The sequence below is a fragment of the Lutjanus erythropterus genome, chromosome 8 (assembly GCF_056507025.1).
Source record: "Lutjanus erythropterus isolate fLutEry1 chromosome 8, fLutEry1.hap2, whole genome shotgun sequence".
In the NCBI taxonomy this organism is placed as follows: domain Eukaryota; kingdom Metazoa; phylum Chordata; class Actinopteri; order Lutjaniformes; family Lutjanidae; genus Lutjanus; species Lutjanus erythropterus.
In genome coordinates this window covers 18026203-18050755 of record NC_139324.1, presented here as the reverse complement: position 1 = coordinate 18050755, position 24553 = coordinate 18026203, and the positions used below count along the sequence as shown (strand labels likewise).

At 37.6% G+C, this 24553-nt stretch overlaps 2 protein-coding genes across 2 annotated transcripts; one reads left to right on the top strand and one right to left on the bottom strand.

Annotated features, from left to right (window-relative positions):
* Positions 1-1619: 1619 nt before the first annotated feature.
* On the bottom strand, positions 1620-15205 carry hacd2 (3-hydroxyacyl-CoA dehydratase 2). The gene is made up of 7 exons (XM_084724795.1): positions 15000-15205; positions 12675-12792; positions 10179-10197; positions 6982-7070; positions 6262-6383; positions 3868-4046; positions 1620-2372 (listed from the first exon to the last, which is right to left on the bottom strand). The coding sequence occupies exons 1-7, from the start codon at positions 15122-15124 to the stop codon at positions 2290-2292; spliced, it is 735 nt and encodes a 244-aa protein (XP_084580921.1). The 5' UTR covers positions 15125-15205; the 3' UTR covers positions 1620-2289.
* A 2892-nt stretch (positions 15206-18097) lies between these two features.
* otc (ornithine transcarbamylase) lies at positions 18098-24011 on the top strand. Its single transcript, XM_084724794.1, has 10 exons — positions 18098-18282; positions 18401-18539; positions 18660-18741; positions 19935-20022; positions 20246-20399; positions 20479-20601; positions 21327-21380; positions 21468-21617; positions 22775-22912; positions 23010-24011. Exons 1-10 carry the CDS (start codon positions 18203-18205, stop codon positions 23067-23069), a joined length of 1068 nt encoding a protein of 355 aa, XP_084580920.1. The 5' UTR covers positions 18098-18202; the 3' UTR covers positions 23070-24011.
* The last annotated feature ends 542 nt before the right edge of the window (positions 24012-24553 follow it).

Sequence of the window (24553 nt, the reverse complement as noted above, 5' to 3'; positions counted from 1 at the left end):
GAACATAGGACAGTAGCGACTGGGTGTCAGAACATTAAAGGGTTCACCCAATTCAAATTCTGACCAAAACTAATCAATGTGAAGGTAAATTTGTTTGTGGCACTCAAAACATTTAAAATTTATTATATTTAAAGGGCCAGCTCAGACCCCCAAAAAATCTTCATCAGTTTAAGTGCAAACTTTACCTTGCCGTCAGTCTTTTCTGATGGGAAACCACTGTTATGTGAGCCAAATATCTGTCTCCAAAGCAACCAAACTCCAGAGGTGAAATCAGTCATTTTACCTTGCAAGACGCAGGAGTTGTTGCCTTGATTGGTCAGTTTGTGTTACTGTGTGACCCCAGAACCTGAAGGGTTAGTTCAGACTCACAGAAGTTTCACATTTACACAAACTAACTAACCGGTTGAAGCAGCAGAAAATCAGCAATTCCTCAGTTCTGCAAGGTAAAATTCCAGTTTTTTCCAAAGGAGTTGTAGGGGTGTAGTTGCAGTTTCCTGTCAGAAAAGACTGTCTGATGCCAAGGCAAAGCGGTGAAAATATTCTAAATATAGCATACACTTAAACTATTTTTTTTAAGTGGGCCTTTTTTGGGTGGCTAAAATACATTTTGCAGCTGACTCTGTCCACAGCAGTACAAAATTTAGCTTCCTACACCAGTAATTACAGTTTTTTTTTTTGTAAGTTGGGTGACCAGACAAAGACTAACTTAACTTGGTTGAAGTTCTCGCTTTGCTGCAGCTAAGAGGTCAATGAAATCATGCTTTTCAACCCAGTGTTAAGATACTCTTTGACAGAGCAACTACAGCTGAGCCCAACAAAACATCAAGCTTTCAGCTCCAAAATGTCACAAATGTAACACTGTCCAAAACAATGAGCTAACATTATGGAACGTGAATCCAGTTCACCTTTTTTCATTAAAGAAAAGGTGGAACGGTTCTCTCTTCCTCCTGTACATTATTAGATTTATGGCTACAAGCTCACCAACTGAATTCAGAACCAAATCCTTTCTCTTCCTCCTCAAGTGTCACTATTTCAGCTGGCGTAGCTCTATATACGTAAATTAATAACCACCAGTTTTATCTACCAAATTATAATGACATCACTCTGTACTGTAAAAGACCATAAAAATCCAACATATATTTTTGAGCTACAATGTAGTTTTGTTTGTGTTACATATTGAAGCTTATTTATTCAGAAAACACTGTTGCTATTGTATGTTGTGCTATCTTGTTCTTTTTTGCTCAAGTGTCCTATAACTTAAGTCATGTCTTAATGGTTCTTTTGTAATAAAAGGTTGACATCTCATATATAAGCCCACACTGAAATCCTTAATTAATCAGCGATGGGATGAAGACTGGAAGCTTAATGAAGCATGGCATAATTAGATGGTTTATAAAGTATCACTTTTTGGGAGCTAAAAGTGCAAAAACAAACATAAACATAAATAATGAGGAAGTCAAAAGACAACAACTCACAATCACTAGAAAAGTTGGGAAACTTAAGCTTTTAAAGAGTTAACACAATCAGTGTCAGATCACTAAGGATGAAACAGAAGTCCAAGCAAACACCAAACACACAGCAGCTAGCATGAGAGAAAAACAGATAGAAAAACATGCAAATGCAGAATGAATACGGTTTATTGAACAAAATTAGGAATGTAATCAAACTTCTGACTGAAATGAATGAAAGAAAACAAACAAAAAATTACACATATGAACCACATGATGCAAAACCTACAGACAACCTAGTGTCAGTACTAGTCTTCACATTATTCTTTCTACATCAGAGTAAAGCAAAACTGCTTTAAAAGAGACGAAAAAACGAGCCATGGGGAGGTGAAAAACCTATCAGGGATTTTCTACAGTGACATTTAAAAGGAGGTTATCGATTCTATCAGTGCATTAATTCAGTTCAACACTTTGCTGCGACCGAGTTCTGCTCACTGCTCAGATGGCAGCTCAACTGTATCCATGTCAAAATACAGTTTCTTTACAGCTGCGAGATCTCTGACTACACAAGAGTAACTGTGGTTTGTTCATAAATAAAAACAACAATAACAAAAAAAAGTTAACACCAGTTCGTTCATGGTTTGTGAGCACCTGTACAACCTGGACAACAGCTGGAAAAAGTAAAGTTGCTTGATAATTTAATCTTCTGCCAGGTCAGTTCTGGCAGTTTGAAAACTGGCTGGGCTTTAGTGTTTCTTTATGCAGACATGATTTTGTTCCTCTTCCGTTGGTTGTTTTGGTTTCTTTTCACTCGATCAGATCTGTCTGACTGTTGTCAGGCTCACTCCACTTTGCTGTAGTCCTCTACATGGCCCAGTACCTTCTTCCTCTGTCGGATCATGTGGAAGTAAAGCTGGGGAAAAACTGAGGGGAGGCAGAGGAAGATCAGCATGTTACCAATAGCACGAGGGAGTTTTGCATCACAGCAGAACAGACACAGCATCAACAAGAAAGACAGACTTTCTTCTTATTTCCACTCACTGGCAACTTTATTAGGTAAATCTGTACAGCCATTCTGCCATAAAATCAAATCTTATGATGCCTAAAATGTCAAGAGCCCAGTTGCATAAAATCACTTAGGCTAAGGTTGCCCTTAAGTCCTCATCTAAGGAGGCCTAACACAATGTCCCAACTGATTCTGATTCATTGCACGCTCTCTGTCCACACGTGTTTCAATATACAGTTCTGTGACAGAGATGTTGTGCTATTTGTGTAATAAGAAAAAGACATTCATAATAGGTTAAAAACTCCTTGTAGTAGTAGTAGTTTGAAACTTAAATGTTATAACTGGTTATGAAACAGTCTTAATTTAATATTGATTCTTCTATATGACCTAACGAACAAAACGAGTCCATCACCGATGAAGACGATACCTGCCACAGGGTCAGATTCTCCTTGAAACTGGATAAAACAATTTACAGCATGCATACTGGAAGAGTATATGTTTACACTTTGCCTGGCAAAGTTATGTTCGCCAGTTAAAAAGAAGCAGGAGGAGATTTTTTCTTTACATAATTTTATTTTTGACACCATGTTTTACGGTTACAGCGTTGTTTTTGTCCATAGGAGCCTCTAAAATCAACACAATTCATTCATTCATTGTAGTGGCTTTATGGGAATTTATGCAACCAGACTCAGGTCATAGTGGGTGACAAGGTGTTAGCTGCTGTTGATACGTGCCCATACTTATTTCATATTCCTGTAATGATCATTCAACACTGCACTTTTGGTATACTGAAAAAAATTCAATAAAAAGATCTTGACTAAAAAAAAAAAAAATAGGGAGGACAGAAAAATTCTCCCACCTTTAACTGTAAACTCAATGATATATTTAATATTTAAACATATTCACATATTTCCAATAATGTCACCATTGTCTAAAGAAACATGTTGTATTCACCAAAAAAACTGAAATACCTTCTTGTAATTACAACTTTCATATCTTGTAATTTTGAGAAAACTCTTGTTCATTAATTATGTGATAGATATCCTTGTAATTATATCTGATCGTACAGTGACACTACCAGATGCTTCTGAATAAGCAGAGAGCAGTTAAAATTAATAAACAGACTGCCAAAACACTGCAGCGATCAAAGTCATGTGAATGATACAAGCACACGTAAGTACAACGGGAAAAGGAGAAAGTTGACCACCAAGTGCCAAACTTGTGCAACTGTTGTTGCAGCAAAGAGTGAAAAAGAGCAGGACTTCGGATGGATCAATTTTCATTTCTTTGGTAAATGTAATGGACTTCTGTGTATTTGTGATTTAAAACTAATTCATACTTTAAGCACAACAGTGTCACTGCCTGTTTATTGGCACTACAAAAGAGGAAAAAAAAGTCTGCATGTTGACTTACGGGGAATGTAGGAGATCATGATGAGGATGAGGAAGGTGTAGTAATCAAAAGAGAAGTTGTACTTGTTGGGGAGAGTGACAGAGTACAGGCCTGTCTTCTGCACATATGGCAGTGCTGCATAGATAGTCAGCAGTTCTCCAGTCACTCCCATGGGATACAGCACAATGAAGAAGGTGTACCTGCAGCGGAGCGGTTTGTGAAAGACAAGACAAGGGAGAGAAATAATAAATCATACAAATCAAATCCTATGCATTGTTCCTTGTCTCTGCAACATGAGAGGAGGGAAGTATAGCTGGTATAAACAGCAAAACTCTGAGGGAAATACACATGATATGGTTTGGGCATTTTACTTAAACATGCATTTCTGCTTTCCACTGAAACCTTTTCCTGCTGAAAACATGTGGGTGAAGAACACAGAACGACAGAAGCACAATCAAACGATCAAGAAACAGATCTAAAAAAAAAAAGTCCAATGGTGGTTTCCAATAAAAATAGTATACACTTGAATTGATACAGGTTTTTTTATGTGGATCTTTTTTAGGTGGCTCAAATACGTTTTGATGTTGACTGTGTCCACAGGGGGGCTTGCCAATTGCCATCGACTGCAGATAACACATTGACCATTGATAAGTACCTCACACAAACCCACATCTAATAATCCAAACTGTCCCTTTCAAAGAAAAGCAAACCAAGACCGAACAGAATGATTAAATAAGTAAAGACATGTTGCCCATTCCAACTATTGGCTGAGACACTTTAAAGTAATAGTGATAAGGCTGCATTCACGGTTGTACTGAAGCTGTTTTGAGAAGGTGGAGCAATCAGCTGACACAAATTATAGATCTTGAATTCTGCAAACTCTAAATATTCATTGATATAAATATTAGCCTAAACTATGTGCTGCTTCACAAGGAAACTTCACTTGCCTCTGCATGCTTCTAAATGTTAAATCAACTGTTGAGATATTGGGCCTTTTGAGGAGAAAACATGCAGTTACATATGAGACATACACTGAGCTCCTTTTCTTCTACAGAGAGAATAAACATCAAAGAGAGAAAATAAAATGCCAAAACCCAGCGACTGTCTTTTCTGATCCTTCACTGAATTTTCCATGGATGCATGACCAATTTTTTTCTGCATCTCAAGGTGCAACTCAAAGTTGAATACCAATATAGAGATGGTGTCATTTGCTACCTAGCAACAAAGAGCGTTGGGAGGGAGCCACCAAACAACTGTTGCCTTGGTAGGAGATGCAGTTAAATCCCATTAGGCAGATATAGAGTTTTATGGTGGAAACAGCACAAGATTTGTGTTTGGAGTTAAGGTCTGTAAAGAATGATGTGTTACTGTGATAACCTCTTCCTGTAACATTAAGGAACCTCTTTAACTTTTTCATTGCTACAGTATCTATAAAAAGAGTCACATATGTGTTTTAGGGTTTAACTGAGGTCATGTAAACCATGGGATAACAAATTAACTTTTGCAAAAAGAAATACATAGAGAAATGTATTACTTTAAGAAAAAATTTTTTTGTTTTGTCCATTTAGTCAGTTCAGTTCAGTTAGTCAATTTTATTTTATATAAAACAGAGAGGCAGCAAATTCTCACATTTGAATGCCAGGAACCAGTAAATATTTGACATTTTTGGTTGATAAATGAGAAGCAATTTTTCAACTACAGAGCATAAACATATATGAAATTCTTTGGTTTCTTTAAACAAGGTAAACTTACTTTCTCAAAAACATCAGTGATTAATATCATCCTCACATCTGTATAAGAATTTTGCCAAATAAATTACAGTATAGCTGAAACAATAGCTGAACGGACATGAAATAATCAGCAGCTTCCTCTCTAATTATTTTTTGATGACACAACTAACAATCATTAGTTCCAATTTCTCAAATTGAGGCTTTGCTGCTTTTCTGCAAGAACTTTTATCAAAAACTGCATATCTTTAGGTTTCACAATGCTGGATGGACAAAAGTGTCAAGAAAAATGTTATGGATATTTTTTCACTATGTTTTGCCATTTCTCAGAATTTGAAACAGGAATTTTCACAACTTGACATATCAAAGCTCAGTCCAACTGACATAATTCATTTAGTCATCCAAGTATTCAATAGGTATTGAAGCTTGAGCCAACATTAAATGACCTAATTTTTAAATAATTGTTCATCCATGCTTTTCAGTGGTAGACTAAAGCCCTATTCACACAGGACTGGTGTTACCAGGGGATGTGATTTAAAAGTCATTAACGGTGGAATTATTCCTTCATAATTTGCAGACATGGCAGATTCATACGTGATTAAGATCACAGATGACCTCTGCAATTATAAAAATTACCGAAGGTCTCCTGCTACTAATTGTGTGCAATTAATGTTTTAGATTTTCCTACCTTGCCCATTTGATGAGGTATGGCAGGTGATTGAGGAGGCTGAAGGTGTAGAAAGAGTAGCGGATGATCTCTGTGACGGTCCAGGCTGTGACAAACAGCAGCACACTGTCCTCACTCTGCACCTGCAGAAACACACATAAGCGATCATGGGAGGAGGCCAGAGGAACGGATGGGCTTGCATCATGCTGTGGTAGTTACTATGCTGTAGGCTAATCTAGACTTCTCATCACAGAACCATGCTGTTTGTTTCAGATGCCCAGATATCAAATCACACTGCAGGCAGATGGTCACTATCCTCAGATATTATGTTAAAACCGATGCAAACATGATGTTAAAAAGGAGAGCACACCTCTTATCACGCAGTAATAATTTAAATACAGTTTTTTACCCAAGCAGACATAAAAGAGAAAGAGAGAGCAGCTTGAGAAAAATGTCAGTATAGCATCATATAATAGAGACTTAAAGGAAACAAAGCCATAAATGCATACATTATTCACTGCACTAAAATTCAACAGGACATTCCTGCAACCCTACAGCAAGACCGTCTGACGTTACTTACAAATTTACTCCTCTCCGATCTATTAACAGGGCAAACAGTACATCAACTGGTCACTTTTGAACATGAGTCCATGTTTACAGTCACATTCATACCAAGTCCATTACACAGACTGTTTAATGTAAGACTGGTTTATGTGTAAAACAGAGAGAAACTCATCTTACCTCCCTGACACTGTGTGTGACGGCCCAGGTGAGGAAGACCCGGGACATGACCTGGAATCCAGTCAGGACCACAGAGGACGGTACAATTCCTGGTATATGAGATACAAGGAATACACTTCTATATAAGGATGCAAGAGAACTAATCACTGCACACACTTAACACATATGTGAATTATATATACTGTGTGAGTGTGAATGATCTCATTACTAACTGGTGGTTTCTTTTTGCTTTTGTTTATTTTAAATGTACCAAAAAGGGTTTTTACCTGGTAATCAAAAAGTCTCAATTTAATACTAGTAGACACACAATCACTTTCGTCCACAGGGGGCCCAAAAATAAAAAACACAATATTAGCTGCTTTAAGAAGCAGATTTTTCTGTACTAACAATGAGTCCAATACATAGATGTTTAGATGCTTAAGACTGCAAAACAGGCAAGGAATTAATAAAAATAATCTTTTGAAAGTCCAATTAATCTTTGTATATCAAATAATGGTTCCATGGGACGTATGCCTCCATCAACCAGTCGAGCTGCAGTTTATGTGTACCTATAACAAGTGTAGTGAAGACTCTGAAGGAGGTTAATGAAAAGGTATTTAATGTATTTTTTGGCAAAATGGAAGTTATTGCTATATTTACATGTACGGTTCCAGTGACTCATTTCCAGTGACAAACATGCCGTCTTCACTTAAGACTATTTTTCAGAGGGGAGGACAGAAGACTGATAGAGAGGAAAACATTATGATGTAACAGCAAAGTTAAACTTTGACCTTTTGGATATAAAATGTCATCATCTCAGCTTTTTATCCTGTTAGATATTTGTGTGTGATTTTGTCATAATTAGTGTATGAAATCTTGCATTATGGCCAAAAATGTGTTTTTGTGTTCCAAAAATATAATGCCTCTGGCCACATCTGTTGCTAACAATGAGACATACTAGAATGGGTATCATAAGAGAAATATATGCCCACTAATAAATACAGTAGTCATATTCTTGGGAGTTGTTTTTTATGGGTCTGATTTCTTTCTCATTTCGATTCCTGTTCTGTGATTTGTCTTTTGTTTTATAGCAGAATGTTACCTTATTACATGTAACATCAAATGGAAATATTGGTAAAAAAAACAAAAAAAAAAACAGTTGTAATCTTGAATGGAGTGCTTGACAGGAAACAAATTAAAAACAGGACATATTGTGTTTATGACTAAATAAACTAGACAATGTGTTGATAGCAAATGTCTAGAGACCGTGTCAGCTGTGAAATCCATACAAAAAGGACCTAGAAATGAATGTTGATGCAGTGTCTTCAACTGGCCAGTAGAGAGGAACATAGAGCTCTGTGCTGTTTGCTCTAAATGGACAGCAGCTGCAGGGAGTCTAGGTAATCTTCCATTAATCCTAGATAATGAAGGGAATGGACGGTGAATGGCAGTGAGGCGGCCAGACAAGAGCCACGCTCTCCTCGCACATTAACACCAAGAGAGCCAACAGCTTCTCTGCTCTCTATTTGGCAAACACTTAAAACATGAAAAGCTTCTGTTTGTTTGTGCAGATTTACATCTGAGATACAAATGCAATCTGACAAGCCAGAATTACCAGGTGACATTACTGATGTCATTTACAAACCAAATGACAAACAGAGATTTGTAATTCTGATTAGATTAGTAATATCATGCTTTCAGATACATACAGTTATAATTCTGAACAGTCAAACTGGATGGATATGCATGATGTGACATCATATTAAATGAACAGCTTGGAATAACTGAAGTGGGGCTGTATGAGGTACTTATAGTCAGAGTATTACCTACAGTAGATGGCAATCAGCAAGCCCCCTACTTTTAGCCACCTAAAATAGGCCCAACTAAAAACAAAAAAGTATACACTATATTAAAAATATTTTCACTTCTTTACCTTGCTGTCAGACAGCCTTTTCCATCGGTAAACTACTGTTATATAAACCAAATATCATCCTCTCTCTGTCTCTCTGAAACACTAATTTTACATTATAGAACATGGGAGTTGCTGGTCTTCCACTGCCTGGGTCTGTTTGTTTGTTTATTTGTGTTATTCCAATGCATCCAAACTAATCCTTAAAATAACAGAAGTCACACAATAACACAAACAAACAAACAAATCAAGGCAGCGATAGACAAGTAACCACTGTGTTCTGTGAGGTAACAGTATTATTTTTTCTAATGGAGTTGGTGGTTGGTTTGAAGAGGCTGATATTTGCCCTATATAACTGCAGTTTCCTCTTGGAAAGTGGCTGTCTGACAGCAAGGTAAAGCAGGAAAAATATATGTATAATTTAAGAAATATAATGTACACTTAAGCAGTAGAGCAGTACACTGGTAATAATTACTTGACCTTAACATGAAGAAATGTCCCACAGGTGTTTGGTTAGGACCTGATGACTGTGAAGGCCACAGCATGTGATTCAAATAATTTTAATAATCATCAGACCATTCAGTGAGCCCTCCTTCTCTGAATGGAAGCACCTGCTTGAGGTTTTTTCTTTAAATTGTTACTTAAAACTCCAGTCTAGATCTTCACTTAAATTGTGACTAGGTAAGGTATACTGAATTTGAGTTGAGAGTTATCACATTTAAAATGGTGATGTGTATTTCATTATCAAAACTTTTTAAATGAGTGGTTTCATTCTTTTCATTTGGCCTGGGCAATGAAACAACAGTGATATGTATTGGTAATAGACACTGCATCATTAACAACAGAAAAACTGTTCAATAAAATGTTCAAAAGTTTCAATTACATGCAAACTGCCATGAAAACACATAATGAATACACCCTGATCACAAACAGCCTATCATATCCCTTGTTAATGTATGTGTTTTTTTTATTATTACCTGTGTGCCTTGATAACTTAAGTGGTTAAATTCAAAGAAAGGCAGATAAATTCTAAATAAGGTGGTTCAGTACTGAAATAAAACATGATATCATGATTATTTTTTCAGTTATAGCACCCAGCCCTTGGTTTCATACAACCTAACGTCACAAGTACTTAAATCAAAATAGCCAAAATGTCATATAAGGATAGTTTAAAGCAACATTTTGACAAGTCAAACTGTAATGAGAGATTCAGTACCACAGTAATAAATGGTAAAATGTGAAACTGTGACTGAGGTTTTACTGGTAACAGAGCAGTAGAGGTGAGGGTGAAGGGTGAAGAGAGACTCACCTACAGCACAGTGCAGTATCTGTGAAAGGAGAAGATAACAGAAAATTATACAATACGCCTCTGAGAGTGGAGCACATGACAGCTTATTTTAACTCATATCACAGTCTCATAGAATGATCCTGTCTGCATGGCTTGCTTGTGGTTTACTGTGTAAAAATCTTGCAATCCCAGTTATCATTTTCTTTTGGACTAATGCTGTGAAATAATTATAGTACTTTAATGCATGCTCATTCTAATACCTACAAATATTTTTTAATGTGCACAACTCCATAATAAAAAACATAACGTGTTTTGTGTGCATCAATAAATTTTAACTCACAAAAACACTATTATGAATGAACTAAATACTAAAGCACCTGCACCTGTGCACAGTTTTTATTTCTTTATTTTAATTTATCCTTTATTTATCCAGGAAGGTTCTAATGACATACAATATCTCTTCTGCCAGGAAGTCTCTCTCAAGATAGCAAATAAATAAATAAAAAGGTTTGATATAAAAGAGTAGGTGACAGATATATGTTCTGTATTCAAAACATATACCACAAAAGCATCACAAAAACATACTAAAACACAAGAAGCACATATAAAACATACAGAGATGAGTGACTAAAAAGAATCATGTCAAATAATGGCATTATTTCATGAATGTTAGATACTGATGTTAAACAAACTATGTCTCCTATCATTGAGCTGCAGTGTATCTGGACAGGATCACTAAACACCTCATGCTGCTTAGCCTTTGCACTATGTACATGTGTGTAGTGTCTGTGTGTGTACGAGCACTGCTGACACGTGAAGAAATGTGACTCCTTTACCTCCTTTCGAAACAGTAGGGAACTCCATTTATCTCTGTAATTTTCAGCCATTATATTTTTATTAGCTGGAAAACTTGCATAACGTAATTAGAAATGAAAAGTATTTCTTTGCTTCTGTGCCTTTAACACAGTAGAGCCTGGCATGTGAGGTTGCCATGCCGATATGTTATAGAGGACATAACAAAGACTGTACAGATAACAAGCCTGTGTGTGCCACTCCACATCTAGACCTGAAAAAGACTGTTTGGACAGCTGATAGATGCATCAACAGTCCTGAAAAATTGAACACTTGATTATTCAAAATAGAATAATTGTTACATTAATCCTTCATGGAAAATGTCAGACAGTGATCTTTATATTAATAGTAGTAGTGTTAGTTCTCCTTCACCTACTTTTTCTTTCTATTCTTAATCATTTTTCTGTTTGTGTGTCTTCCATGTATCTTGACTATTTTGACTAGGTTGCTTGTCATGTTTTAACACATTACATCTGACATCCGAAGTTCAAAGTATTTTTTTTTTACTACAGAAACCCTTTTTTTTTTTTTTTTTTTTTTTTTTTTTTTTTACAGGGAATTCGTGCCCCACATTGGAGGGGTAGCTGACAGTTTTCCATTTTGCCTTATGTTTTGTTCTCTTCACTGTTCTAAGCAATTTACAGTATGTCTGGCATATTAGAAATAGTTAGAAATCTAAGTAGGTCACACTGAACCAGTATTGGCATTATAGAAGCCATTTGTAGTCTTACATTAATGCAGTGGTTCCCAATCTAGGATCCAGGCTACCCTGAGGGAGGCGGCAAAAATCACAGGGGGTCCCCAAGGCTTTGCCAGCTCTGAGGTTGTCAAAATTAGATTTGCTCATATTAAATAAAATCACGCACAAAAGTCTGTACACAAAACAATTTCAGAAGGATACATTTTTGTCCTCACTCAAAAATATCAGGCTTTTTAGGAATGTTAGACAATATACTGATACTAGAAAGGTATTGCAGTACCCAGTAGTTAGAAATGATGCAATACCACCTTTTATTAATACTGAGACTTTATGAATAACAATGTTTTAAGAAGAGCCATATTGCTCCACATGTGACAGCGGGGCTGTATGTGTACGCGCATTGATCAGTGGTCTGCTTTCACTCCCATTGTGAGCATTGGCTTTAGCTTTTTAGCTAGCTAACCTTACTATGACATCTATGCAAATTAACAACACCAATAAATGATCAATTTACACACAATCAGTAGTGGTATTGGTAATCAGAGCATGCAGTCTATATTTTTTGTACAGTGGAGACCTCCGTTAATAAAAAAGTGTATTTTGTGAATTGTGTTAAGTGGACTTTAGTGCACTGCTGTAGTGTGCAGATTAACAATCCTGGGTTAGAGTTTTTGTCATCATGAAGCACAAGACTTACAGTTATTGTCATTTATGATTATTGTTTTTATAGGCTATCAAACTGAAATATTAAAGTTCGCATTCAAGGCAAGACAAAGCTGGTGTCTAAATCCCAAATACCCTTTAAAGTTCATTTCTACAATTAATAATACTAATAAAGTAATAAAAAAATAGCTCAAACTCTCATCTTTGAAATATTAGCACATTCAAATACATACCGTATTTAATGAAAATATATTGTGGTATCTGTTTTGTCTATGTTTTACAGCCCTGTGGGCTCATCTCACCTCCAGAATAGCTCCGGTCTGAAAGAATTTCAGGGGTTTCTCTATGGAGTAGTACAGCCCATGGTAGCTTCCTCTGGCCAGGTAAGCTCTGACCAGACCAACAGCTATCACCAGCCACCTGAAGAGCAAAGGCAAGGGGAAAAAAAGAATCACAGTATTGTAAATGCGAAAATTAGAAACAAAATCTACCAGACAATCTAAAATCTAATTGCTAAGCCTTTCTTAAATACGACTGGGGGACTGTGTGTGTGAACCGCTGCTTTAAGTGACCACTGTTTATTTATACACACACACACACACACACACACACATATATATATATATATATATATATATATATATATATAATATTTTCTATTGCATACTATTTAAAATAATCAGAGTCCACATTGTATGTATATATGTTATGGGTATCCTGTGACATGATGCAAATACTTCTAATACATGTCTAATATCTTTCTAATATATTTTTCTTGTGTTGTTCTTTTACTGTCTGACAAATGTTTTAAACACATTCAATCAAAAACCTATTTTAATACTGAAGTGCATGCATTAAACTATGCAGAATTAGCTTGTTACCCTCAACATGGGGGTCAGAGGTCAGCTAAAGGGTGGAGTTTGAACAGTACTAGCTGCGAAAGTGTTGCTGGAGGAGACCTGAGCAGGGCGGAAGTTTCAGTTCACACTTTTGTTTCAATGGGTGAAGAATGTGACTCATATCTATTCAATCTCAGTCGGGCAGTGATGAATATCAATATCAGGGCCACTTGGGCAGAAACTGAGCATGCCTGCTTAGCTGCTATGTCAGCATCTGAATGCAGACACTGCATCTGAACAGCAAAAACGTGGGTGCACAACACTCTAACGTGTGCTCAGAACAAAGCAAGCACTGTGTGGCCCATCAGCACTGAGACATACACAATGTGACCTAACTGGTTGGAACAGCGAGCAAACATCACCCACCATTCAATTGTGCAACAGTCTAAAAAGCACTGCAATAAAAGACACACACACAGATTTCTAGTATCTGGGCCGGGCAATGCAGGTTATAAATGGGCGTCCAGTGTGGGTCTACATCAGGCCAGCTTTAATACAAATCCACCAGTAACCGTTCAAAATACAATGCAATAATGCATCCATAAGAAATGTTACTTCTATATGACTTTTAATGATGCAAATAAACTCTGTTTTAAGTTATGTCTAAAACCCACCACTGTTTACTTGTAATTACTGAAGCTGAAAGATTTATAGTATAGTTAATAATGGTAAATAAAAGGACACGCTGAGTCATTATTGATGTGAACTCAAAGGACCAGAGCTTGCAGACTGCAAACACTTCACCTGACATAAGAGAAGCTAGGGTGGCCACAAAACATGCAAAAACTGCTACAAGTCCTATCTAGAGCCAGTATTTGGGCTGTACGTTCTGGGCTACTGTAGAAACATGGCAGTGCAACACGACCTGCTCCTTTTGTAGATATAAACAGCTCATATTAAGGTATCAAAAACACAGTTCTTATCTTCAGGTGATCACACACTAATGAAAACATATTTATGAAAACAAAGAAACTACTCTATCCTTACTTTTCACATGGAAACCTAATATGCAGGGATGCAATTAAGAAAAGGGATCAGATATGCATGCACATAAAATGCTAGTTATAAAATTTTAATTATATATACACATATATAAATATATATGTATACATATATACATATACCAGCATCTAAAACTCAAAGATTTTCTATCTAGGATGATATAAATATAATAATTCCAATGAAACAGCGAAAAGCAGCATGTTGAAAACACTTTATCTGTGTAATAATTTGTTTTTGTTTATCGTGCGTTATGAACAAAACTTAAAATTCGGTCGTTGCCTTGCAAAGAAACAATAGTGACAAGGCAAGATTAAAACCAAGATCACTGACTTTAGACAATAAACCATCTGTCTATATGTTTCTGTATTGTTTCTGTGCGGTGGAGACCCGCGTCAGTCACATACATCGTGCACGCCAGGTGGCTGTCTGTTGCTCCTCTAACGTTAATCTGTTAACCGTTGGACGTTGAGGAAGCAAACTCAGTTATTGCACTACATGACATGCTAGCAGTGTTTCCAATAACTAGACTACATACAATTTGCAGATAAATTGTCCAAAAAACTGCAATATTACAACGGGAAAGTGTTGTTCCCTTTATTCAGTCCTGTCTTGTTCAACAGCACACACATACATACACAAACACACACACACACACACGTACACACACACACACACACACACTCCAGCACAGCAGCATTAGCACGAGGGAAACAACACGCTACATACCCTGCTGTCATAACAACGTTGTAAATGACCAGGTAGGCCGTGGCCAGGGCACCGGGTCCCTTCTTCTTCTTCGGGGCCACATCGCTGTGGGCCGCCTTGCTGGTCCCAGGAGCAGCTGCCGACATGACTGCAACCCTCAACGGTCTTTGGTCCCGGACGACGTCGGCTGTCAGGTTCACCGAGTCAGGAAACGAACGGGGGGCCAGACCCGGAAGTGTCGCCCTGAAAGAGAGGGTACACTCCTCCGTACTTCCGCCTTCGCTTTGAGAAGCTCTCCTTCACAGATCACTTTAAAATCATTCTTTAAGTGTACGACTTTATTTGTTCACTCAAGGTGTTTATTTAGACATTTCATCATCCTTGAATTAAGTCTTGCTGATCTGCCCCCCGGTGTCCGCAGACGTGAATAGTACGGATAGAAGGTGAATCTGAAGCAGAAGTTATACTCTTTGTCAATCCCTCTGACTGTGAGACGCTCTTTGATAGGCGCGCCCCCTACTGCGCGTCTCAGACCCCTACATTAAAACAACCGCTTCTCAGCAGCTAATAGCACCTGCCACTAAGCTCCAGACCAGGGATACTCAAGTTGCTTTGCCCGCGGGGCACAGTCCAGGGGACAGTTAATAAACAAACATTAATAATTTGTCAGATATAATTTATGCACACAATTAAACTTTATCAGATTTTTTTTATTTTCTTATTTAGTTGACTTCATTAATTTGGTGAAAGAACAGATAAACCAGATATGTTGCTGAATGTAATAACTGCATTTTAGTTGTGGAATTTTTGAGAACATTTGAAACAGTTTAAACAACATTATACAACCATTAGTACCAACCAAGTGATTTGACTGTACGAGAGGTATTCCATCATAGACTGAAGTAGTAGACTATATGACTTTTAGACTGAATGACAGGGAATTGATAAAAGTAAGCTTTCAATAAAAGAAAACAGAGACATAATCTAATCATCCTGTCAGTATTTATTTAGCCAGTACCAGCTGGCTATTGCTTAACTTTATCCCTTGCATAACTGAGTTTGGTCCAAAAACTAAAGCCAGAATCCAACACAACTTCAAGGCTGGCCATCTTGCTTTGCTTGTGACTTACACAACCCTGCTGTGCCACTGCATTTACCCCCGATAAGAGGTGAATGTCTACCATATTTAACCTATTTTAATAGCTCTTTGACATACTCATTTATGGTGTCAGAATTATCATTTTTGTGTAACTATTGCCTCTCTTTAGTTAGTTGTTTCTCACTGCATAGTTAGTTGAAACTACTGCACTGTGCACACCATGAGAGGTCAAAGATCAACTCTCCCTTTGTTATTAATAGCATCATTTATTCCATTATTCAAAACTGGAATATTTCTCCCGTGAATCAACTTATTTCCACTGTGAATTTGAAAATGATCAGAGGGCCACCTGGCATCCCACTGGGGGCCATTTGGCCCATGGGCCACAAGTTGCCGCTGCTCCAGACCCTCAGGAGCTTCACACTGTAAACCAAAATCAAAAACAGGTTAGGGTGGATTCTGTAAAACATGTACTGCACCCAACCACACTGCAACTGTCGCAGCTTTTGTCTTGGGGTACCCAAAAAGGTCAAAAGTCAAAGTCAAAGGCTTCCTGTGGTCATGGGGCGCCTGACCTCGCTGCAATGAATTGTTGAAGGGAGTGGCCGTAGCATGGAAATTTGATGTCTCACCATGAAACACAAAATTGCTATAACTTAAGTATAAACATTCCGGTCTGCACCAAACTTAACATGTTTGATAAAAGTCCAACCCTGAACATACCTACATGTCAATACTCTGCAATAGTCATAGTGCCACTTGGTTCAGTCTTCAGAGTCAAGAGGCAAAGAGGAGAGATGAAGGAGAAACAGTTGATTCTTCTCAGTTGTTGAACTGAGGCAAACAGTATTTGCAAACATGTTTCAGTTTGTTTTGGGGCTTCCTACATGCCAGACAAGTGGAGTTCAGTGACTTCCAGAAAAATCTGTCAATCAGAGAGAAGTCTAAAAAACACAACTTGGTACAACTTTTCTCTCTGGTGGATGACTTGGTTGAATTTATGTGTGACCTGGTAGCTGTAGTCCATACATCTAGTATTTCAAGTTCAGTGAGCAGACTCTTAAAACTATATGTTGAATGTAAAGAAAAAGGGCATAAAGACCAGTCTTATAAATGCATGTGTTTGTTACCACTGGATGGTGCCAAAGTGCCATCTTAATATTATTAATGACACTGCTGTTTCTTTTACCTTCAGCATCTTCAAATGAAAAAGAGGCAGTGTCATTTTAAACATATTCATCAATAAATTCAAGCAGCACAAATGTAAATCCTACAACAAAATAAATATGCGAAACAAGCCCAAATAGAAATAATAATGGAGAAAAAAAACATGTATAATAACAAAAAAAGTACACATATTAAATATGTTTCCCTTATATTAGTTGAGCATAAATCCATTGTTTGGTTGAATACAGACTTCTCTTCTCTTCTTATATTTCTTAATGAAAATGTATATTTAAAATATATTTATACATTTAATTAGTGGAAATATGTTTTAGATTTAAGTTTCCATTTTACTAGATGAGTATGAATTTGTATCTTGTGCTTCTTGCAGTCATCAAGCAGATGGTGCTATTTGTTTTTATTAGGCTTACAGCCCCAACCACATCTGACCCCGATAATTCTCCATACTTTTAAGTAACCGTTGTAATATTTCAAACGTACATTTGTACTGTGCAGCATATTAGCCTGCCCAAAAAATGCATTGAACCCTATATATTACCATGAGATTTGGTCATGTAACATTTCATAAGCAGGTCATAGGGTCAGATCCAAACTTAAAAAAAAAAAAAAAAAAAAATCTATTTTATAGTCTATACAAAATCTATTCTAGTCTGTATGCCCACAATGATAAAATGTTTGTTTGGAGTGGAAAATCACATGATGAGAAAATCGGACTCATTTACTTTAAAAAAAAAAATAAATAAAATAAAAAAATAAAAATCCTCTACCGGTGAAGCCAGAAGCCACGCCTCTGCGGTGATGTCAGTGGTTGCCACGCTGCCGGTTGGTTGTAGTTCTTGCAGCATGTCTTGTGGGACAGGCAGTGATCGAAAGTTGCTTACTCGCTGATGAAATATTCGCAGTACATTACGCTTCCATAGTTTATCCATTTCGAGCTGCGATGTCGACTAAACTATTATCTGTTAACCACACAGTTTTCAAATGTTTGAAAACTCTCCAGAGAGTGTCGCGAGGGTTTAGGTAAGGCACTTCACATAACTTTCTTTCGATATTTTGTCAGCACTGGTAGTATTGTTATTACAAGGAATAATACTTTTATTATACCTTTCTTTCTTTTTTTATTTTTTACTGTGTTCAGCACTGGGGCTGCTGCCCGTAGTTCAGTGAATTTAAAGGGTCGCAGCTTTCTCACCCTGAAAGATTTCAGCTCAGAGGAGATCAAGAGGCTGCTGTGGGTGTCAGGGGATCTCAAACACCGGATCAAGCATGAGAAACAGGTAGCCAGCATCAGCTAAACCAGTGATAACTGCAGTGTTCATATGCTGAGTGTCTGTTGTTTTACTGTGGAGCCTCGGGGTGGATCATTTAAGGAAAGCTAACTGTCATTTCTATTTCAGTATCTTCCCCTTCTTCAAGGAAAGTCGATTGCTATGATATTTGAGAAGAGGAGCACCAGAACAAGAATGTCCACAGAAACAGGTGTCTATTTTGTATATAACCATCTGCACTCCTATATGTCATGTGCTTTAGTTAAACGTCCCTGTGAGTAACATCATGCTGAAGGTGGGCACTAAGCGGCTTTCAAGTGTCAGCTTCACACTTGAAATTACATGAGCATCTAAGTGAAATGTAAAATCTCATCCTGTTTGCTGGGCTGACACTACTCAACGGTGTGTCCAGTGGTGTAAAAGTCATTGTTAGAGTAGATACAAAAGATTTGCTGAAGGGCGACTTTCAGCGCTTCCCTGGAACAAAACAGTCACCACTCTGACAGTTCTCTGAACTGTCCCCGTTCAGCATGTGCATGAGCATGAGCTTGTGTGCTTATTTGCTTAAAGCTACAGTTTACCCAAAAATCAAAAATCCATATTTTTCTCTTGCTTGTAGTTCTATTTATCCATCTATACTGTTTATGTGTGAGTTGCAGAGTTTTGGAGATATTGGCTGTCTTTTTTCGAGTATAATGGAACTAGATGGCACTCTGCTTGTGGAGGTTAAAGTGTGAAAACAGTGAGTCGGTGGCTCTTCCCAGAAATCACGAGTCAATTCTTTTGTGCAGTTTCATGTAAAAACAATTTTCTTCCTCCAGCCGTCATCACCGCACAGAAGGAAGGCTGTATCTACTCATGGACTAGAGCATTAACATATACAGAGATGGACAAAATGAGAGCTCCCCAAAAGCAAAGCCAAAACATTTTGATTGCACCCTGGTGGCTGGTTGCAGTATAGGTTATAAACGGCTGAACTGTAACGTTAGCACCACTAAGCTAAGTAGCACGGTGACCTGGTTGGCAGGTGTAATTCAGTAGAGAGAAAATAATACCTACATGAAGCTGCTCACAACAAGATCTGTAGATTATCTTGAGTAACCAGGTCATGATTTCTGGAAAGAAAAATTGCTGTTGAGTTTTTAAAAGGTTTTTTGGCACTTTGAGCACCATAAGTCTGGTGACATTAAGTTGATTATATTTGAGAGAAGGCAGACATCTTCGCAGCTGATGTCTCCAAACTCTAACTCTCCAACTCGCACCAAAACAATCTAGAAGCATAAATAGCACTGCAGGAAAGAGGAAGATATGTATTTTTTATTTTGGGGTGAACTGTCCCTTTGAAAGATTCATTTTGGTTTTTTTTAAGCATCAGTTAAACTTGCCTTTATATCATAAATCCAGGTTTTGCTTTGCTGGGTGGGCACCCATGTTTTCTCACCTCTCAGGATATCCACCTGGGAGTGAATGAGAGCTCCACAGACACAGCCAGGTGAGTCTTATAATTATTACTTCACTTACAGAAATAAAATAAAATAAATGTTGGTCAGTTGTTAGCTGCAGGTTGTATTCTGTGCAATTAAATGTTCATCCAGGGAATCTTAGTGAGCGTTGTATTTTTCGGTGTAACTCTGCCACACATATTGTAATACTGGTGAGTTTTTACGAGGTAGTAATGGTGATCTCCCTCTGTAATCTCTAAACCTTTACCACAGGGTTCTCTCGGGACTCTGTGATATTGTCTTGGCACGAGTGTACAGCCACTCTACTCTGGAGGAGCTGGACAAAGAGGCCTCCATCCCCATCATCAACGGACTGTCTGACCTCTACCACCCCATCCAGATTCTGGCTGACTTCCTCACCTTACAGGTACTGCAACCCCTCAATATACTACAGTGTTCATCCACTCAATGTTTATGTTTTCTAAATTACTTCCATCGTCTTCCAGGAGCATTATGGGTCCCTTAGTGGACTGACAGTGAGCTGGATTGGAGATGGGAACAACGTCCTTCACTCCTTCATGATGACTGCAGCCAAACTGGGAGTTCATCTGAGGATTGCTACACCAAAGGTTTGACTGGCTTCATGTAGTTATGTGCAAATGATATCTCTTGTAGTACACTCCTTTTCTTTCTTTTTTTCTTGTATTTTGCAGGTTTGGATGTCTGTAGTCAATATTAAGGGGATAGTTCAGATTTCTGGGGTTGTATGAGGTGCTTAAAGTAATATAGAAAGCTAGACAATGTACTATTTTCTCCAATTTACCTTGCTGTCAGACAGCTGACAGCAGTTTCTGACAAGAAAGCCAAATAGAACTCTCTCCAAAGCAACCAAACTCCATGGGCAAAATCAGTAATTTTGCCTTGAAGAACACAGGAGTTGTACGTAAAGTAACAAATCGAGGCAGCAGTAGACCAGAAATCCCTGTGTCCTGCAAGGTAAAATGACAAAGGAGTCTGGTTGGTGTGAAGAGAGCAAAGAAAGAAAGGTAAAGCTGTGAAAAAATTCTTAACATGGGCCTTTTTTAACGTGTCAAAATCCACTTTGCTGCTGTCCCTGTCTACAGCAATTAACTGCTTAGCTTCCTAAACTGCTATTCTGCTTCTTCAACTTGAGACGTGTCAGCTGCCATCTACTGTAGGTAATAAACTGACTAAAGATGAGTACCTCATCCAACCCCACATCAAACAATCTGAACTATCCCTTTACACATCCAGTCTCAGTTGCTTCTTGCTTCTTGTGAGAAGAGATGCTTTGGAAACAAAAGCTTGTGTTTAATTGTATCTTGATTTACAGGGGTATGAGCCAGAGAAGAGTCTTATTCAAGAGGCACAAAGACTCTCCAAAGAGGTGAGGTCATCTTCAGGTTTCGTTATTATCAACAGACCTCGTGTCAAAGGATTTCTCATTAATTCATAACACTGCATTTTGCTTCAGCACGGCACCCAGCTTGTTCTGACTTCTGACCCGATGGAGGCTGCCCATGGCAGTAATGTCTTGGTCACTGACACCTGGATCAGCATGGGACAGGAGGAGGAGAAGAAAAAGAGGCTCAAAGACTTTCAAGGTTACCAGATTACAAAGCGGGTAAATAAGGACATTGTCATAATATTGATAGTTATGTATAAAAGTTAAAAATAGCTTTCTGAAGGACATTTTGTCTCTTTCTGTGCAAAGTTAACTGAACAATCACCTTTTCTCCACAGTCAAGGCTCCCTTCATTGTTTGTTTCATCTTGTAATGTCCTCCTACGTTCTTCTTCTTCTTTTTTTTTTTTTTTTTTTTACATTTTTTCATCTTGTAATGTTTAATGCGCACGGTATTCACTGATGAATATAGTGCAACGCTGTGTGTTATTGTCCCATCCATTTAGGTGGAAATAGGTGATGATGTTAGGAAGGTGCCATTGCAATGATGCAACAAAAAAAAAATATCTATATTTCCCCTTAAACGCATTAAAACTAAAGTAAGGAGCCTGTTTTGAGAATGTAAGTAGTAGAAAGTATAAATATTTGTGTTTAAATGTAGGGTGTAATAGTAAAAAGTTGACAGAAAAATAAATGCTTAAGTGAAGAACAGATATCTGAAAACACTACTTAAAGAGAGAATCAGCAGGACTTGTCCAAGCTGTTCATAAGAGCACCCGTTTATTGATTTGTTAGGAAAATGCTTGATATTATAACTTTTAATTTTAGTAAAAAAGTATTTGTACTTGGTTACTCCCCACTTCTGGAAGTTAGCAGTTGTTTTTGATCCATGCCTATCCACAAATTGGTCCCCTTTGGTACTTGTAGCTGTTCATTCCCTGATAATAAGCAAATCAGCTCAGAGCAACACAGTTTCTCTGTCATTGATCTTCCCGACTGCTTGTACACAAATCAGTACAACTTAACATTCTGAAAATTGTTTGTATTGTAGACTAGTCTAACACTAATTACAGACTTCATGTGGCATGTAAATCAGCAAGCAAGCTTTAAATACAGTACATGATTATATAGCTGATATAATTTCCTGAAAAAAGCTACAGTAATTATTTTGGTCAGTAAAAATATATTTTTATGTCAAGCCAATAAATATTCGTGCTGCCCCCAGCACAGGAGCAGAAATGTCATTTTAAGAGGAACCGACTCCAAAATGATTGAGTCGAGCATGTTCAGTGATTGTACTCTGGACTCCTTGTCACCAGAAGGAGACATCCTTATGTGTATTATGGGTTGAAATGTTTTGACACTGGTCCGTTACAGACAGCAAGTGTGTCCAAACCTGACTGGACCTTGCTGCATTGTCTCCCTCGGAAAATGGAGGAGGTGGATGACGAGGTGTTCTACTCATCCCGCTCCCTCGTCTTCCCCGAGGCAGAGAATAGAAAGTGGACGATCATGGTAAGGGACCTAATGAAACAAACACTGCTATTTAATGTGCAGTTTTATAGTAGAGCAAGTTTAATTTGATCATTACAACTGTCCTCTTCTCTTTCAGGGTCTGATGGTTTCTCTCCTGACTGACTACTCTCCACAGATCCCCATGCTCAAGTTTTAATTTCAGGTGTTAAAACTTAAACTTGTGTGTGAAGATATATGACAGTAATTGATACATTTCACCTACTGATAGCACCATTACAACAGTACATCGATTACCCCAAAGTATTTGTGTTACATTGTATAACATTGTTTAAACATTTTACAAGGATTTTTTTGTGTTTATGAAACAGTTCAATTTAATACTGATGGCTCTATATGACCTACGTAAGCAAATGAGACCATCTCCGAGAAGATCGGCTATTTCTATATAGATATTCTTTAAGGGATAATTCCAATTGTTTGAAGCAGGAGTGTATTACCTACAGTAACAGTGGTGGTCAGCATTGCTCTTTCATGCTCAACCAGACTCCTTTTGTATGTAATTTTTACCTCGCAGAACACGGGTGTTGCTGGTCCACCGTTGCCTTGATCTGGTAGTTTGTTTGTGTTTTTGTGTGACTCTGATGTATCTTAAATAACCTTTTAAAACACAGAGGTCACACAAGACCTCAAATGAACTAACAGATTGTGACAGTGGTAGCTGCTCCTGTGTTCTGTGAAGCTGATTTACTGATTTTACCAGTGGAATCTGGTTAGGTTGGAGAGAGTGATATCTGGCTACATAATGGGGATTTTCCAGGACAAAACACTGTCTGACCACAAGGTGAAGTAGTGAAAATATTCTTAATGTAGCGTACACTTAAACTGAATTATTATTTTGGTGGGGACCGCGTGACTATGAAATGCCTCATACAGCACCAATATAAACACATAATCTGAACTATCCATTTACCGCCTGCTACTGTGTTGGATTCCCCTTAAAATCAGAGGAAAGGATTTAAAGCATTCAAACTGAGCCTTATATTTTTTGTATTTTCCTTGGCAAAGTTGAGTAGTATGTTAGCCAGTTAAAAAAGAGCATTGCTTTTAGATAATTTTATTTTTTACATTATATTTTGTAGTTTTGGGAAACACTGCTGCTTTTGTCCACAGGGGCCTCCAAAATCAATTGTGGCCATTTTAAGTAAATTTCTGATTTGAGAAGGTATGGCATTGTTTGTCTTGTCTTGCCATTCAGTCAGTCTATCGCTGTTCAATCATTAGTAGCCAAAGTTTAAATTACATTGTTTACATTGTATATGTGCTGTGATAGAGAGAGAGGATTGTCAAGTTTACAGCAGAAATGTCTTTGGCATATGTGTGTTACTATAAAAAGATTACTAAGCCTTTCTTCGACATGTTTAATGTTGTCTTGACTTCACAACAGTCTCTAACCAATCACATTTCTTGCAGTCTCCACATGGTATTTATGTAGCCGCTGTAACCTCAACATGTTAGATATGAGGAAATGCATTGTTAGCTGTGCCTAAGCCCCTTAATGCACAAGTATAAATCCTGCTATACTGCCAAATGCTTTAACGCCACACTCCTAAATTGCACCACTATTTTTCAATGCTTTAGCCTGTTTAAAACAAATCACATCGCATGACACATTACAATTAC